We start from the raw sequence: 18,746 nt of genomic DNA on the forward strand, positions 1-18,746 counted from the left end.
AGGTACCTGATACTATGGGTGGTGGAAGACTCCAGGGAGCGAGCAGGCAAAGTCGCCACCGTGCTTGCTCAGTTCTGGAGGTGGGAGACATCACCCAGGGATTTGCCGTACCCCTCCATCTGGGACCTGAGATCCGCCAGGCGAGAGTCTCAGGCGTCTCCACAGTTGACTAGCAATGCAATCTCTTCTGAAGGGAGTACTTGCCTCAACGTCATTCGTTAGGATTTTCGAGGCGATTTGGAATGCTCTTTCTCTCTCCCACTCTTTCTGGGAAACAAGCCACATCCGGAGAAGCTGTTGGGCAAAGAAGGAATGTCTTTGCTTAGTATTCTTCATTTGCGTTTGATTTTATCTTCCCTTCACCCTCCCTGTCCCCCTTTCTCTGCTTCTTCTATAACTGGGTGGTATCCACCTGCCTGTAAATTAAAGAAAAAAAAAAAAAGATTGGGCCTACATGGTAGGGTAAAGCTGAGTGTCTTCCTGTGGAGAGGATGGGTGGGGCTGGTTAGTGTGGCACATCAGCGGACACGGTGGGGAGTTGGGCAACCCGTGTGAATGGTGGCCCCTACTCACGTTAAACATTTCTTCACAGTTCTGTGCGTCTGTGTCGTCCCAGATCATGGACCTCAGAAGTTTCCCTAGAGCGTCCATAGACCGTTCGTAGAGAAACTGAAATCAAGGGCGCCTGTTAGTCTCAGGCTGAAGGGAAAGCAGCCCCAGGGGAGCTGTCTTCTCTTCTCAGGCCCCAGACACGTACGTTAATGTGTTCCTTGTCCTTGTCAGTTTTGCCCTCACTTTTGAGTTTTTCCAGAGGTGGAAGGGGCAGCAGCCTCCGGATGTTCTCTTCAAGAATATTCAGGTGGTCATTCAGGGAGAGCTGAGGCTTCAGTTTGCTGACAGGAGAACCGCGTGGAGGAAAGGGGATAATTACAAACAAACCCTGCCAGGGCGGTGCTGAAGATCTGTCTATAAAGTCTGAGCGGGTGACAAACGTGGCACACTTTCTGAAGTATTTCTGAGCTATCGAGATAGGTGGTGATCACAAGACAGATAGAGGGGACCATTGCTCCCCGGGATTTGGTAAGATGTGAAGCGTCATTCAAACACTGTCAATGCTAATGAAATTATTACTGTGAGCATTTCCTGTAAACAAGCTAAGATGGTGAAGAACAGGACAGTTTGGCTCTCTCGCCTCCTCCCTCCCTGCCTTCCAAACATTTACTATAATAGTTATCAGAACAATATTTGACATGACTTGGGAAAATGCAAATGTTAGTTCAATAGGAAAAGGTCATTTGTTAAAATCTGTAAAAATGTCAATCAAGACAGTAGGGCACACTTCCGAGCTTCCGCCTTAGGAAAGAATTCAAAATGGAGATCCTGTTAGAAGAACGTGAGAGAGGGACTCAGAGAGGAGTGGGGCTCAGGGCTGAGCTGGGAAGACCCTTTGCCGTCTTCTCATGGTCGTTGTCTGATTACTTTCTTAAAATTAGTGTGCTGATGTAAAAGTGACGTACAATGAACTGCATCTACTCAAGGTCTATACTTTGATGAATTTTGACATGCATGACTAAGCGGAAACAACACCATGAGGGACACATAACATTACTAGCTTCCAGTGATTTTCCTTCTGCCAGTTTGTGGGTTATCTTTTCCTCCACGTTGGCCCCATACAATCAACAACTTTTTGCATGTGATTAGAGGTTCGTCTAGTTCTATAACAAACTGAGTGTAGCCAGCAGTCACACATGGCCACCAGAGTTGTTAATATGAATTAAAATGTCATGTGTGATATATACTGAATTTTGAGAGTTTTGTGTGAAAGATAATGTAGTTCAAAAATACTGAACACATGATGAGATGAAAATGTACTGGATATCTTGGGTGAAATGAGACAAAACATACGACTAAGAATTAATCTGATATTTTTAGTGCTGGGGAAGGCTTCTGCACCAGCTCAGAAAGCACTCTGTAGGTGAACTACATTGTACTCAGCTCTTACTGATTTTATTTATTTATTCAAATTTAATCTATCTAATCTACTTATCTATCCATCCATCTATTATACCACCGTGAAAGATTTATTTATTTATTTTATGTAAAGCATACTCTTATGCATATGTATGCTCTATCAACTTTATGTTAGAAGAAGGCGTCAGATCCCATTATGAATGGTTGTGAGCCAACATGTGATTGCTGGGAATTGAACTCAGGAACTCTGGAAGAGCAGCCAGTGCTCTTAACCACTGAGCAATCTCTTCAGCCCTTCTTACTGATTTTAAAATCTTCTTACAATGTCACAGTAATCAGAATAGCACAGTGTAAATATATAGACAGACTCATGGACCGGTGGAATAGGACAGAGAGCCCAGAAATAAGCCATTAAGCCATCAGATAATATAATGATTGATTTTTGATTTGTATGCTGAGACCATTTACTATTACTTTATGCATTTTAGAGTAGAAGACATATATATGTGTGTGTGTGTGTGTGTGTGTGTGTGTATACAACTAGTATAGGAAAACAAATTGGTTCATGTATAGATCATATAACCTCCCCACACTATAGCAAGATCAGCTATAGTTTACTCATGTAGCTTAAATCTTAAATTACCATGCTATTTGGAAACACAGCTGTTAACGGGGCACATTCTCTTCAGACTTATTCATTTCACAGAAAGTTACTCTGTGTTCTTTGATTGACAATGTTTAATTCCCCCTGGACTTGCCTTTAGTAGCATTTTTTTTTTTTAGATTTGATATATAAGAGACTCCCAGTGGAACTTTTTCTTTCCGTGTCTGCTTTATTTTATTTGGCACAATGTCCTCTAGATGAACCCATGTTGTGACAAAGGACAAGCTATTCTAATTCTTAAGTTTGGATAATATTCTATTGTGTATATGTTCTCCACAGACTTTATACACTTGTCTACTGATGGATACTTAGATTGCTTTCCTACCACGGTTTTTATGAAAGAACCCATGCTGAACACTGAAGTTATTCTACAAAGCTGTGGTGATCTCATTTTCATTGGGTATCTACCGACAAGAGGTACTGAAGGGTTCAGTGATAATTCTGCTTTCAATTTCTGCCAAAACTTCCATTCTGTTCTCTACAGTGCACCAATATCCATGCCGAAAACCACAGCACAGGATTCTCTTTTCTCTCACCCCACCAACACATTTCTTTTGAGGTAACAGCGATCTTAAAGGGTGCAAAGTGGTGATATGTCAGTGTTTTTTACTTTAATTTCCTTGATGATGCGTGATCTTGGGTATTTTATATACAACTATTACACACAGAAATAAGAATAAAGAAAAATGTCATTTGTGGAGAATTGTTGATAATGTGGGAATTTGGATGGCGAAGTGAGAAAAATGAGGGTGGAAGGTTTTATGTAAACTGGATCTCAGGTCTGTGAAGAAAGTGAGGACCAGAGATCAGGGCGCAAAAAATGTTGTCAAATACGTCAACGGGGGCATCTCGGGTGAGCTTTGTTATTTTAACTTTACTTTTCAAATGTGGACAGTACACAGTGTAATTCTTTAACTGCAGTGGGGGAATAGGACTCTAAAACTTGCACAAAATTCTTTTTTTTTTTTTGGTCAGGCTTATCTTTTCTAGCTAACTAAAGCTAGAGTGTGATATGATATTTCATAAGGTTTTAATCTGAAGATTAAAATCTGCCTGTAGTCTAAGATCTTGGATGAGGAATTTCCTTTTGTGTAGAAACTTAAGTCTCTCATCTATTTATTAATAAACCTGACTCCTCTGAATGGCTGTTTGACCCTGTCAGTTTTCAAATGATCAATGTCTTAGCCAGTTTGGTAACACCTAGGGAGGAGAGAAAGCTGTCATTTGTGAGCCCCACTAAAGAAACGTGGTTATTTTGGGGAGGATGTACTTGAGCCTGCACTGACAGATAAGTCAGGTGATAGTCAGGAGGAGGCAGAGAAGAATGGGAGAAAATAAGAATAAGAAAGATTTGGGGTGAGGTGGGCGGCTCACAGGCAAGCGGTCCCAAGTTTGTATTCCTAGGACCCAAGTGATAGACTCTGAGAACCTACATATAAAAAACTGCAGCAGGGTTGTATACCTGTAACCCCAGTACCGGGGTGGACACACAGAGAGATTAGTGTTCCGGTGGGCAGAGAAAGGCGTTCCACTAGCCAGTCAGTCTAGCAGAAACTGTGAACTCGGGGTTCTAGGGATTCTGTCTAAAAATGGGGTGGAGAGCAATTGAGGAAGACACTCCATGTCCACCTCTGGCAATACACACCAGGCACATGCACATAGGCATGTACACACACACACACACACACACACACACACACACACACACAAAACACACATGCACTAGAGTAAGAAAGGTTATGTCTACCTTAGGTATCTGAGGGCGATTAAGGCTTTCCACCTAACAGGGCTGGCCAAGGAATTCAGGGGTTCATCCTTTATCAAGTCCTGGAACACACACAAAAAGAGGTCAAACATTTCAGAAAGACTTGGGTCTTTGGGTGCCTTGGGTTAGAGGATTCAAGAGACGTGCTTCATGGCGATGCTGAATGTCACCTATTTTTACATGGACTACTCAGAGTCCCCTTTCTTTCTTCTTGTGCACGCACCAGCATAAAACCAATCAGCATCTCCTTGTAGGTAAACTGGAACTTGTAGTCCTCAGTGTCTTGGATGGCGATGCCAACCTCTGTGATGCTTCTTGTGAAACTCATTTGCAGATCCATGTCCTGAAGCAAAATGAGCCTCGGTAAAAGCCCAGGTCTTAGGCACCAGGCCTGGGTCTACAAACATGATCAAAGGTGACACATTTGCTCCCCTTGCTACCTTCACTCCCCACCTAGGGTTTGAGTGCCAGGAAAGTTAGGACACAAAGGTCAATCTCTTCCTACATACATGGGAGTTTTTCTAGAGTGGTGGTTTTCAAACATTTTTTTCTAACCACAAACCACAGAAGGAAATAAAACAATTAAGATTTACTTGCACAGACAAAAATCTAAGACATGGCTGAAATAAAAAATTAATAATACTGTTGTTATGTGCACTGTCTTGTTTAATTTCTCACTTTTACTTTGCTTCACTAAACGTTTTGCTGTTTGTGACTTAGTAACTTGATGTCATGGTCCCCCTTGAGTGGGGGATTCACACACTGCAATTTAAAATGCATACAGTGGCTTATACTTCTAAACTACCTGGAGCCTCAATGTAGCTCTTTGTTCTTGGATTGTTTATGGAGCATGACCTCAAATTGGGTTAATGAGTAGCATGTTGAGGTCCTTTCCAATAGAACCCGATCAAGAAGTCATCTGCACTTGTCATACTTCCCAGGAAGAAGTATGTTCAATATATGCATGGATTTCCTTTTTTCTGTATCTGTCTGTCATCTATCTATCTATCTATCTATCTATCTATCTATCTATCTATCCATCCATCGATCTATCTATCATCTCCTACCTTATTTATCATAGACACACCCAGAACCTGAAAAAGACAAAAACAGATACAGAGTGAGCAACAATTAAAGACACTCCCCAACCCCAAAGACACACCCCTTACGCAGAAGCACAGCCACAGGATGAATCTTGTCTCATGGGCAGGTACATTAAGGAAAAGCAGCAGCAACAGCAAGAAGGGTAAAGGCAGTGTTTTCAGACTAAAATGTTTCTATTTGATTTGTCAGGGAGAAAGGTATGAAAGGTTCTCGAGTAAATCATAGGCAAGGCTATAAAATGGAGAGCACAGGGTAGCTGATGGTGGAGCTGAAGGGCCAGTCAGAACTGCTGGCAAGCTTGTGCTGGAGGTTTGAGGTCTGTTCCAGTGGGACTAATGCATTACGGATATTTTTAGCAGGTGTCAATTTTCTGTTTCCTTATGTACAGCTTTATGCGGGGAGGATAGGTGTTCAGGTGACTTGAGCCCTATCAGAATCTGTGCCATGCAAGCCTGCACCCAGCTCCAAGTGAGGTCGTTTACATTGTGCTAAATCTTCTGCTACAGCTATCCATGGATTTCAGACAATTCTGCCTCTCATCTCCACCATTTCATAACTAGCATTTACTACTGAATTCAGGTGTTTTGTAAAATGTGATTTGCATGCTCTAATTTTAATTAATTGTGTTCTGCGTTTTCAACTTTATTATTTACTTAAGATAGGGTCTTGTTATATAGCCCAGGCTGATCCCAATTTCTCCTTTATTTTGCTAACACACAAAGAAATGGGTTTCATTATGATGTTTTCATATATGTAAATCATCATACTTTCTTCTAATTTCTTTCCACACTACCTTCCCCATCTCCTTCCCTTGCCGCTAACTGGTTCTCTCTTTTGCATCCATAATACATACATATATTCCGTCACTTGCTATTGAAACCTCCTCTTACAACAGTTATCTTCTACTTTTATGACTATATGTACATAAATAAGTCCAAACACATATATGTATATGTTCTACATATGACAGAAAATGCAATATTTGTCCTGACTTATTTTGATTAACAATAATATCTAGTGTTTATCCTTTTTTTCCTAAAAGTGAAGTAACTTCATTCTTTGTTTTGGTTGAACAAAATCCCATTGCGTATGTATATCACGTTTTCTTTTGGTCTGCTGATGGACATGCGTGCAGTCTACATTTTGGTTACTATTGCTAATGTTTCACTAAACATGGAAGCACAGTTCTCTTTGTACTATGCTTAGAGTTCTTTTAGTGTATAACCAGGAGTGCTAGAGCTGGATCATATAATACTTCCAATTTTAGTTTTGTGAGGAACCTCTGTATTATTTTCCAAGATGGCTACAACAGTGTACATGCCCACCTGAGTTTTTCTCTTTCTCCATATCTACACCATCATTTTATGTTATTGGTTTTCTTGACAAGAGCCATTTCTCTTGGGGTGAGATAGAATCTTAAAACAGTTTTAACTTGTATTTTCCCCTCTGACTAAAATGCTGAAAAGTCATTACTAGCTATTTCTATTTCTTCTTTTGAGACCTGCCTACTCAATTCATTAGCCAACTTACTGACTGGGTGACTTGTAGCATTAGTATTTGACTTTTGGTTGCTCTGTAGCATCTGTAGACTAACTGCCTATCAGATGTATAATTAGCAAACAGTGGGCTGTCCCCCACAAGATGGTTCCTTTTCTTTCCTGTGCTGAAGTTTTGCAATTTCACAAGTCTTCACATCATCAGTTTGTTTTCTATACTTTGATATCCTTTTGTTTAAAGTCCTTGCTTTTTCCCCTACCTTAAGTGTTTGTTGAATTACTCCTCAAGAAGTTTTATGTCTTTTAGTCTTACATTAAGGACTTTGATTGACTTCAATTTTTTTTTTATGTTTGTGTTCAGGGTAAAAGATGTGGATTTATTTCCATTCTTTCACAGATGGATTTCCAGTTTTATGTGCATGGTTTGTTAAAAAGACCTCACTCTCCCCAAATTATGGGTTTAATAAACTTGTCAAAGACTGGGGTGACTGTTGCTTTGAGAGCATCTTTTCTGGTTTTCCATTCTTGTCCATTGACCTATGTGCCTGTTTTGAGCCAGCACCACATTGTTTGCGTTACTATGGAACTGTAATTTGAGACCACATATTGTGATGCTTAGGAGACTTCTGGGTATTTGGGTCTCTTATGGTTGCATATTAACTTTAGGATAGTGCCTTAATCAAGGTTCTATTGCTGTGAATAGACTCCATGACAACAGCCACTCTTATAAAGGAAAGCATTTAATTGGGACTTGCTTACACTTCAGAGGTTTAGTCCATTGTCATCACAGTAGGAAGCATAAAAGCATACAGGTAGACATGATGCTGGAGAGTATCAGAGAGTTCTACATCTGGACCAGCAGGCAGGAGAAGAGAGAGTGGCACTGGACCTGGCTTGAGCATTTGAAACCTCAAAGTCCACCCCTAATGACACACTTCCTTCAACAAGGCCACACCTACTCCAAAAAGTCATACTCTCTATTAGCACCACTCCCTATGAACCTGTGGGGGCCATTTTTATTTAAACCAGTACAGATGGATGATGGAGAAGTGTCTATGTGTTACTTTCATTGGTTAATTAATAAAGAAACTGCTTGGCCCAATAGGACAGAAAATTAGGTAGGCGGAGTAAACAGAACAGAATGCTGGGTAGAAGGCAGTGAGGAGACGCTTCAGGCAGTCGCCATATGCAGCTGCCATGCTTTTCCTCTCTGAGATGGACGCAGGTTAAGATCTCTCCTGGTAAGCCACCCCTCGTGGTGCTATATAGATTACTAAATATGGGTTAGTCAAAATGTGAGAGTTAGCCAATAAGAGGATGAAACTAATGGGCCGGGCAGTATTTAAAAGAATACAGTTTCCGTGTAATTATTTTGGGTAAAGCTAGCCAGGTGGCAGGACACAGCCCTGCCGCTCCTTCTACAGATGGATTTTCTATTTTTATGAAAAATTATATTAAATTTTTAGTGGGAATTTTATTAAATATGTGGATGACTTCCCACAGTATAAGCATTTTTACAAGACGAGTTCTGCTATTTCATGACCATGTCATGTCTTTCCATTTTCTGTGTCTTCTACAGTTTCTTCCGCATCTTAAAATTTTCATTGTAGAAGTGACTTACATCCTTGATTATGTTTATTTTTAAATATGTTTTATCTTCTGAAGTGATAGTAAATGGGGTGTTCTTTCTTGACTTCTTTCTTGACAACTTATTGGTGCATAGAAAAGCTACTGAGCTTTATATGCTAATTTGTGTGCCCATACTTTGTTGATACTGCTTATCAGACACAAGAGTTTCCTGATGGCGTGTTAGGGTCTTTAAAATATCAGATCATTCAGTTTATGAATAGGGACAGTTTGGCTTCTGTTCCTATTTGCATCTCTTTTTCCCTGCCTTGCCTTACTGCCCTAACTGTGTACTCTAATGGGAGTCGAGTGAACAGACCTGTCTTCTTGATTTTAAGGGGAACGGCTTCAGGTTTTTCTCACTTAAAATGCTGGCTTTGACTTTGTCAAGAATGACCTTTATGATATTGGAATGTATCATTTCAATTCCTAGTTTCTTTAAGATGTTTATCATAAAGGAAGATTGAACTTCATCAAAGTTTTTATCTATTGAGACAATCACGACTTTTGTCCGTGAGTCCAACGATACGTTGCATTGCAGTTATTTGTGTATGCTGAACCATCCTCACTTCTCTGAAATGAAATAAAGTTAGTTATAGTGTGTGATTTTTAAAAAAAATGTAGTCTTGAATTCTATTTGCTAGTACTTTATCAATATTTTTACATGTTCAAACTCTTTATTTCCTCCCCTCATCCTCTCAAGCACTGTGACTATCACACAGAGTAACATATCAAACTTTATTTTTACTTAGACTAGGTTTCTATATTTGATTTTTTTGTGTGTCTATAGTAATTGTTTTCAGTATAATTCCCTAGCCACATTTCCCACAAGTTTTATATTTTTCTTCACACATTTTAGCAGAATTTCTTAATCTGAAAAGTACACTTGTATTTATTCCAAACATCTTTATCTACCATTTTATTTTTATACTCTTTCCTCAATGGATAACTAAAAATTAATGTATCACAAAAATATTTTATCATTTTTAAAAATCCTCATTGTTACTTATTAGATTTGAGGGCAAAAAATTCATAGTGTGTTGAAATTATTGGCAAACCTGATTCTAGGTTGTCTTCCTCTAGCTCTGCTTTTAGCTCCTTTTTTCATTCCTGATTTATTCGCTTCTGAAATTACATTGGCTATAAGAAATGCCATGACTGATTGGTCAATATTTTTGTAACAAGGCACTGAAGTCATCCCTAAGTTACAATGAGCCTTGTCAGACAGATTGTCATTGAAATGAAGGCAATTATCAACGATGGTGAGGCTGTACCTCATAGACTGTCTCACAGGAGCAAGATTGCTTCATTTAAGTGGTGGCAGTGCTAACAATTTCCTCAGAACCTTTTACAGGACCAGAGCTGAGATAATGATCTTGGTCTGACCAAGATCATCTGCTGTGTCATATCCTGGCCATTGTCTTTGATTCCTTGTACAGTCACATCTCACATTCTGTGAGTCTTTGGAAAACAGACCTGACATCACCGAGTTCAACTCTCTCTGTTCTTCCCAACGTGGACACATTTCCCTAGAAGGCTGGAAATGCGAGGAATGGGTTGAACATCGAGATTTTGTCACCCATTCCTAAAAATGGACTCATTGGTAAACTCTGTCTTTAGAGGATTCTTTAGGTCATTGTCTGGTGCCTAAGGTGTGGGACTCACTGCCTTTCTCCCAGAGTATGCTGCTATCTATAATTTTAACCCCCTAAAACCTGTTCTTATCACACACACACACACACACACACACACACACACACACACACACACACACACGAGTATAAGCCAAAGGCACTGTGATGGTCTGAATGTAGAATGTCCCCCCACAGAATGCTCTGTCTCAGATAATAATACTATTTCGGGAGGTTCTGAAAACTTCAAACTCAGGGGTTAGGGCATATCTTGTGCATGGATTCCTCTGCTTCCTCTTTCTTGTGTGCCATGGAGAAAAACTTCAACATCTACTCCTGTTATCATAATAATCTATCAAGCACACGGGGGCCAAAGAACCGTGGAGGGAACTCTCTGAAACTATGAGCCAGACTAAAACATCACTCCCTTAGGTGATTTCCCTGTGTGGCAGTTTGTTCACATCAATGTAAAATTCTCTCCGATCCCGACAGCAAGAGGATCTGCAACATAAGGGAGAAGCAAATGTGGAAATCATCAGGGAGACCTCCCAACACCTGCCTTCAGATAAGAAACACTTGTAAGTCTCATAAGCCTACAGGTTTGCAGATTCCTTTTGTGGCCTACTTAATCACCATTCCTGGAAATCCACTCTACAAAGCTGAACTTTGAATTCAACCCCTCGGTGATTCTCAAGGGGGGGGGGGTCACCTTGACCACGCCCAGCAAAGTGGCTTTGATAATATGTATGACATATGTATGACAATATGTATGAAGTTGTTTGTGACAGAAACAAAGACAATGTTAGAAGGAAAGCAATGATCAGACGAGTAGCAACTCAGTTTGGTGGCTCTGAGGTTGGCCTCACATTCTTGGCATGGAATTGAATCAGGAAGGTCAGGGTGCCTGGAATGAATGCAGAGGCAGAAATGGTGCAAAATGAGGTGGGTTGAATAACTTGATAAATGACACCTTTTACTCACCTTAAAAATGCATATGTGGTTGTAGGGGAGGCTGCGTGTTTGTTTCCGGTCGCCCAGCCCCGAAATAATCACACAGAAACTATTATACAACACTGGTTGGTCTATTTGCTTATGCTTATTTCTAGCTAACTCCTACATCTTAAATTAACCCATTCCTATTATTTTATATTTTACCACTAGGCTCGTAGTAACCAGGTTTCTGTTTCCTTCAGCACTGGCTACATGGCATCTCCCTGACTCTGCCTTCTTTCCTTCTCTATCTGCTTAGAATTTCCGCCTTGCTCTATTCTGTTAAGCCACGGGCCAAAACAGCTTTATTCATTAACCAATAAAAGCAACACATAGACAGAAAAACTTCCCACACCATATGGTGCTTACTATTTCATATCACAGGTGACACATGAGAGGTTAAGATTATTGCAACAGGGAAGTGATAAGCCAGTTGCCCTTCCTTGATTTGGGGTAATTACTTACATTCAAAGAGGGCTGAGTGCATCTGGGAAGTCAGAGGACACACACTGCCCAGAGCCTCAGGAAGGAAGCAACGTTTGGCCTTTATTCCATAAAATACTGTCTCTGTTCATACGTGCGCACCTTTCTAACGTGCTAGATCTTATTTATTGATTTTGGTTTGGCAGTCCTGTGGCAGGTGTTACCTGAGAACATTGGTTATAGAGAAGCAGGATTTGAGCCATGATGTCTTGATCAAGCCTGGCTAGAAGCTGCTGCTTGGGGGCATGGAGAGCCACAGCGCCATAGATCAAGATGAGGTCTGTCTTGGTCAGGCTCTTTTTTCCAGAAAATATACCCTGGAAGACACGAACAAGGAGATACAAATCGTGTGAAGGAATTTGCTTTCTCTCATATTTTCTCTTAATCCCGTGGACCACCACAAGGGTTAAACAACTGCACTGGGATGATTCTGAAACTGATATGTTCTTGCGTGTACAAATGCCCACAAACAGGACTGTGGTGGGGCCGAGAAGCTTCTGTGTAACTTCAGGGAAGTAGGGTATACATCACTGGAACTGCGGTGGGACAGATGCAGGTACACTTAGTTTTCTCCAGTCAGCGCTAGTGTCAGCCAAAATGGAGCAGTTTACTTATATAATGCTGACCGCCCTGCAACGCCAACGCTCAGAACTGAGAGAGTGATAAGAACAGTATGGGATAGAGATAGTCACCAAAGATGGAAGTATTGTTTGCCTCTGAGGTAGCTACGAGCTTCAGAGAAAATTATTCCTTTACCTTACATCGATTGATAAAAAACTTCTCCTTCTCTTGGAATGTTTTCAGAACTTTTAGAACAATATCCAAGTGGTTTTCAGAGCAGTATCCTAAAATAGATGTGGTTCCCTAAAATCAGAAGGAACAGATTGGAGTGTAAGCACACATTTGATCAATTCTTATTGAGCATCTACCGCTGTGTGACAGACATGTTTCCAGTCACTGGGAGACACAGGGTCAACAGGGCACCCTGAAATCACTATACCCGTGGAGTACACAGCCAGTTCAGGCTGCTGGCAGGCAACTGAGCAATATAGCATGCCAGGACCTGACAAGTGCTACAGAGATCAAGAAAGAGAGAAGGCAGTGGCTGATGAAGACTGAGAGAAACCTGCTATGTAAGTAAGGTCATTAGAGACTCATGCGTAAACGCAGTAAAGTTAAACACAGGCAGGGCCCTGACTGTAGGGAAAGCATGAGCTGGTGGAATTCCTACAAGAGAGCGTTCCAAACACAGAGCAAGTGCAAACGCCTGCTATCACTGTAGAGAGCTGAGGGAGCAATCACAAAGGACAGGACACCTTGAGGTCTACAGTTGATCCCTGAGAGATGGGGGGCACGACTAATGTTTGTGCTTTTTAAATTTTTTTTTAAGTTTAGCTTAAAAATAACAATCAAAAGCCGGGCGGTGGTGGCGCACGCCTTTAATCCCAGCACTCGGGAGGCAGAGGCAGAGGCAGAGGCAGAGGCAGAGGCAGAGGCAGAGGCAGAGGCAGAGGCAGAGGCAGAGGCAGAGGCAGAGGCAGAGGCAGGCGGATCTCTGAGTTCGAGGCCAGCCTGGTCTACAAGAACTAGTTCCAGGACAGGCTCTAGAAACTACAGGAAAATCCTGTCTCGAGAAAACCAAAACAAACAAACAAAAAAAAAACAAAAACAAAAAACAATCAACAAATAAGAAGTACAAAGATTTAAATGGTACAGTGTGAAACTCTGATACCTGTGTACACTGTGGGATAGTCATATGAGGCTGAATATACTTGACTTAAATACCTATAGTTGTGTGTGTGTGTGTGTGTGTGTGTAGGGGGTGAGGGTGAAAGCTAAACCCCATTATTTTTAGGCATTTTGAAATGCCTAAAATACAATATAACCAGCAATGTTTATTGATAATTTTGAAGAATCACTACCCTGTTGAAATGGCCTCACACGTGAGGTGATTTAATTCTTCAGGGCTGTTGTTAAGACCTGGTTGTTTCATATTCACAGCACCTGCCCACATTCTCCTTCTCACCTTGCTTTCCCAGTATGGACGTCACCATAAATTCTTCCTTATGATTTGTACAAGAATTTTGTCGTGGTTCATGGATGGCAGTTTGCTTCATGAATGCTATCACATTTCGTTTGCATACACAACCCTACTGGGGCACTGTTTTTAGTTCTGACATACAAGCCCCACCCCTGACAGTGGAGGGCACTTAGCACACTCCTATCAAATAGCTTGTGGTCCAGTGACCTCAGTTTAAAACCCTAAGATACAAATTTGTTTGAATCTTGTAGACTGTTTTGTATGCTTGTCTCGTAACACTCTGTGATTTTTCTCTCCCAATTCATCTGTCGTTTCAGCCAAAACCCAGTCCCTGGACAAATGGACTCTCAATTTATCCAGCACTTGGGCTGCTGGAGAACATGTGAGAAAGCCAGGGCAGTTCAACCTTGGTGAGGCCCTCAAATCCGTAGCGTCGTTGCAAGGCTTTTGTTCAGTTTTCGTCTTCCATTTCCTTCAGGTTGCAATTTCAACCTCAAGCTTCCTCCCATCTGAAAATGTTCAGCGGAGTTCCTGCTCAACTGGGAACTTTGTGCTATGCTCCAGTCTTCCCAGTTACATGTCCCCCTGGCGGACAGTCTGGCGTTACTTGATTGATAACCACGCTCGCCTCGCGAGATGCAGAGACAGGAAGGCGTGGTCTCGCTTACCACGGCAGGTGCTAGCACTTAACTCACCTAGATGGCATTCCTAAGTGACCTGAATGTGTTATACGGGCCACTCCCTGACTTCCAGCTGTCTGAGAAGCTCCGAGGAAGGTCATACTTTGTCACAGCCTGTGAAACTCTTAAGAGCTTGGGTGAGACTCTTAATGGATGTTTACACTGGGCACAAAGTTACTTTGCGTCCTAGTGTATAGCTGAATGACAAGGGACAGTCTGATAGGGAAGTAGTGTTAGAATTGTCATCCAGAGGGACTGATGGTAACAAACACTGGTAAGGGGAGACCGTGGTACAGAAGCAGCTTCACACACTCAATGAAGTTTAGTGGTTTCTCCCATTTACTGTGAGAGAAAGAAACTTAAACATCTTAGAATTTCTGGGGAGAGATGTAACAAGATATGCTGTAAGACTTTTTTTCTAACAGCAATTTTTATTAACGGGGGAAGCCTTTCCATTATTTTAAATATAAATTTCTCCTTTTCTCCACAGTAGCCCATGCTCTGCCAACAAGGCTAAGCGGGGAGGAAATAAGATTGCTTCCCTGGATCTCTTGGGTTCATGCTCATACACTTTCTAGATGACCATTAAGGTCACTCTCAGCTTGAAAATTGTGCCATCTTGATGGTTATCATCATAATCCAAGAAACCACTGCTAAGACATAAGACACATCATGGCAGCGTTAAGTAAGAATGTTTGAAATTCATCTTTCAGTAATTTTACAAATTTGACAAAAAGTATGAGGTACTGACAATTAAACAGGGAAACTTTCTTTTCCTGGAAAAAAATTCTTTTGGACTTTTTAAAATGTACTAATGAATGACTATGGTTAAAAGACAGCCAGGGTTGTCCCCAGTTCTGTGGTGAGGAATGGTAGCTATCACCAGAAAAGGGGACTGACAAGGGGTCTCACCTGTCTCTGGTCCCCCAGTTGGCTGGGAGAAACCAAGAACTCGTTGATCTGTGAGCTCACAAAGTCTCTGTCTTGGCAGGATGCTAATGTAGTTCCCAGGGCTTTCCAAAGAAATTTCTGGAAAACAAAAGATGAGCGGTAGGATTTTAAAAGTTTGGAAAAAAAAAGATGAACGGAAAGGGGGAGGAAGTAGTCATTAGGATAAAAATCCACTTGGTCTTGACTTTAATTGTCTGATGGCTGTGTACCTCGCACATACTCTCTTTTTGAGGGTGTTTCCTTTAGGCCTTATCTGAATGCTGTCAGAAGGTGTTCCTACCACTATCATTGTTTCCATTCTCTATCATAACATCTTTTTGAAAATTTATACAAGTATACAATGCATCTTGTTCATATCCATTCCCTATTCCCTCCTTCCAGCTCCCCTTAGCTCTTTCTAACACATCTCCTACCTCTTCTTAACCCATTTCATCCACTGCTATCTATATGAACTTGAGTATGGGGTCATTCACCGTGGCGGGGCAACCTAACAATGGCTGTCCTCAACTCTAACCAATGAAAGTACGCCCCTCTCCTTTCCTCTGCAAATATCTGACAGTAGCTCCCCAGCTAGGGGTGGGATTTTGGGATACCTCCATCTTTCAGGCTGGATGTTTAAGTCTCTTTTGTACCTATGGCCAAGGAAAACCTCGTGTATTGTTAACTTATGAGGTCATGTTAGCTAGCCAGTTAGAAATAAAAGACTACTTGGAATAGAAACAATCTGTCCTAAGACCATGATGTATGAATGAAACTCTGGTACATACTGAGAGCCTCCTTGAGAAGATTGAAAGCTCAACTTAAGCTACTCCATTCCCAAGACAGTTGTTAAAGTTCAACACTATGGGATAAATGAACAGCTGTTATTTCAAACTATTAGACGTAACTTGTTATGCAACAAAAACTAACAGGTGCACATTTAATTAACTTATTTTCAGTGTAAGGGTTAAGAGAGATTTCACCACTTAAATTTCTCTGCCTCTCCAGGCTTGGTAGCTCATGTCTGTTATTCGGCACTCAGAGTCCTGAGGAGGATTTTCATGAAGTTCCAGGTTAGCCTGAGCTACTGAGTAAAACCTTGTATAAAAAAAAACCAAACTCCTCAAATTTGGTCTGCCTGTTTAAAAGGAATCATCTTGGAGTTTGGAGACTACTGGATGAATTATATGACTTCAGGTGCACAGGACTGTTTGTGTGATGAAGATGAGGCACTGCTCACATAGTCTTGACGTGCATCTGCAGGCTTTGGAGGCCAGCCTGGAGAATTGGTACCAATTCTCTGACCCATCAGAGTCAGTCAGGGAGAATTTTGAGAAGTATATAGAATAACTGAAGTTAATAATAAATAAAAATACTTGGTATTAGGAATTGTAAAACTTAAATGGTTTTTCTTAAATATTAAACTTTATGAATGACCTTATCCTAATAATGACCATGACCAATACTGCTTTTATACCCAGCACACATATACCACTTTCACTGACCTGCTTCTGCACCTGCCTAAACCCTTGAAATAAATCAAACTGTGAATGTTCTGGGGATTTGGAGATTTAAACAGTTTTCCCCAGGCTACATTAGAAGTACATAGCAGACCCTGTATTCAAATCCCATTTAGAATGGAACTCTGCAGGGTGGAGGGTTATGGACATGACACAAAGGAACTCAAGAACTACATTTTGAACAACCTCTTGCCTCCAACCTTGCTGAATTTTAGTATTGTTTCTGACTGCCCATTTTGTAACAGTGGCATAATGGAAACCAAGGCACAAACTGGTATTTAATCAGTGTCCATTCTTTCTCCTCTGGAAGAGATTCCTGGCTTATAGCACAAACCTATATTGCACACAAATATTCCTTAAAGATGGGTGAGCATGATGGGCTACATGTGAGGTGCAGAGAAGGAGAAAGTACTCAACACTCAGGAAGCTCCTTTGTCTAATAATTTTCTTCTCCCATTGGATATACTGAAGAAAAGCCATTTGGGGTTATAAGGTGGGTGCCAGAGTCCCCTTGTTGAAAAACCAACCTTCTCTATGGAGCAGTTGGAGTAAATTCCCATTTGCTGGCTGAAGTCCCGACTCAGTTGACTGGTCCAGGCAATGTCACCAATTTTCCATAAAGATTCCTTGAGCAACTGTTGCAAGAAGTGGAAGTTAAGTATGAGTTTGACTGTTTAGTGGGCCTTCCTGGTACTGTTTTTTTTTTAACTTTCTAAAGTATAAATATATATAACTGGGATCATTCTTTTCTCATTAAGTAACTTGTTATTTTGGGATATTTCTGTTAATTTGTTCTTAAAACTACGTTCTGATATGTTTTGAATTCCTGTTAAGGCTGAAATACACATATGTAGAAATCACCTTATGCAAGCACCTTCCTCTCCTTAAAATTCACACAAAGATTAAAATAGAATACAGTCAGAAACACAAATTGCAATTAACATTTTTCAAGTTTTGATAGATTTGGAAAAATCCCATTAGTCAATGTTTGTGTGGCTTATTATGTACAAAATATCAGGGTGAGCTGTCAAATAGGGGATGGAATATGGACTATCTTCAAGACTCAAATAGAAACACAGGTGCATTTCTGCTAACTGGCCCTCTTCTGAGTAGATCTTCTGAACTTACTAGCTGTTCCCACACAGAATCATAGAAAAGACTCTTGAATCCTTGTATTGCTTCATGCAATGATATGTTCAAAAGAATTTTTATCTTATTGGAGGACAAAGATCTGTTAGGATGTCTAAAACATACTATTTCCTATATTTTCCTCCTCTTTAAGCTTAGAAAGGAACACTTAATGTCAAAGGCCCATGAAATGATTGTACGCATTTAAGAACCATAGCTCAGCTAGCTGGCTGAAAAGAATGAAACCGTATTGGAAGTCTGAGGGAAGAACATATGCTACATGGCTTTGGAAAAAGATGAGCTGCACACTCAAGACGGGAAGAAGGAAGCAAACTGTTCTGGAGGCTTCCTGTTAGAAGAAAGAAATTCCCCATTGCAAACGACTATTTTTAAAAGAGTAGCTGGTGAAAACAGTGAGGATTTTAAGACAGGAAGGAGGGCGTAAGAGAAGCAGGGAACCTGAGAACCAAGGACCAGCTGAGCAGGGCTATCACCTTCCCACCTTCCAGTGCATTTGTATCAAAAAAGAAACAAGTCTTTGAAACACAGCTGTTCTTGGGTACCACTCCTAGAAATGCCGATTTTGGAAGAAGCATCGAACAAAGGTAGAGAAGGTACTGTGGGGAGACCACTGAATTTTTGAAACATTTTTGTTTATTTACTTAGTGGTGGATGTGTGGAGGTATGAGGACGATTTGTGGGAGCTGTTCTCTTCTT

At 40.9% G+C, this 18,746-nt stretch overlaps 1 protein-coding gene across 1 annotated transcript in view; it reads right to left on the bottom strand.

Annotated features, from left to right (window-relative positions):
* Mroh2b (maestro heat like repeat family member 2B) overlaps window positions 1–18,746 on the bottom strand; it is a 57,266-nt gene that overhangs the window by 19,086 nt on the left and 19,434 nt on the right. Inside the window, exons 18-27 of the mRNA XM_038323290.1 lie at window positions 17,429–17,536; window positions 15,364–15,480; window positions 12,487–12,594; window positions 11,895–12,047; window positions 5,468–5,494; window positions 4,624–4,743; window positions 4,383–4,462; window positions 758–893; window positions 574–669; window positions 205–294 (exon numbers count right to left, since the gene is read on the bottom strand). Coding sequence (XP_038179218.1) covers window positions 205–294; window positions 574–669; window positions 758–893; window positions 4,383–4,462; window positions 4,624–4,743; window positions 5,468–5,494; window positions 11,895–12,047; window positions 12,487–12,594; window positions 15,364–15,480; window positions 17,429–17,536 — 1,035 coding nt within the window. The remainder of the gene's footprint in view (window positions 1–204; window positions 295–573; window positions 670–757; window positions 894–4,382; window positions 4,463–4,623; window positions 4,744–5,467; window positions 5,495–11,894; window positions 12,048–12,486; window positions 12,595–15,363; window positions 15,481–17,428; window positions 17,537–18,746) is intronic.

The sequence above is a fragment of the Arvicola amphibius genome, chromosome 3, assembly GCF_903992535.2.
Source record: "Arvicola amphibius chromosome 3, mArvAmp1.2, whole genome shotgun sequence".
In the NCBI taxonomy this organism is placed as follows: Eukaryota; Metazoa; Chordata; class Mammalia; order Rodentia; family Cricetidae; genus Arvicola; species Arvicola amphibius.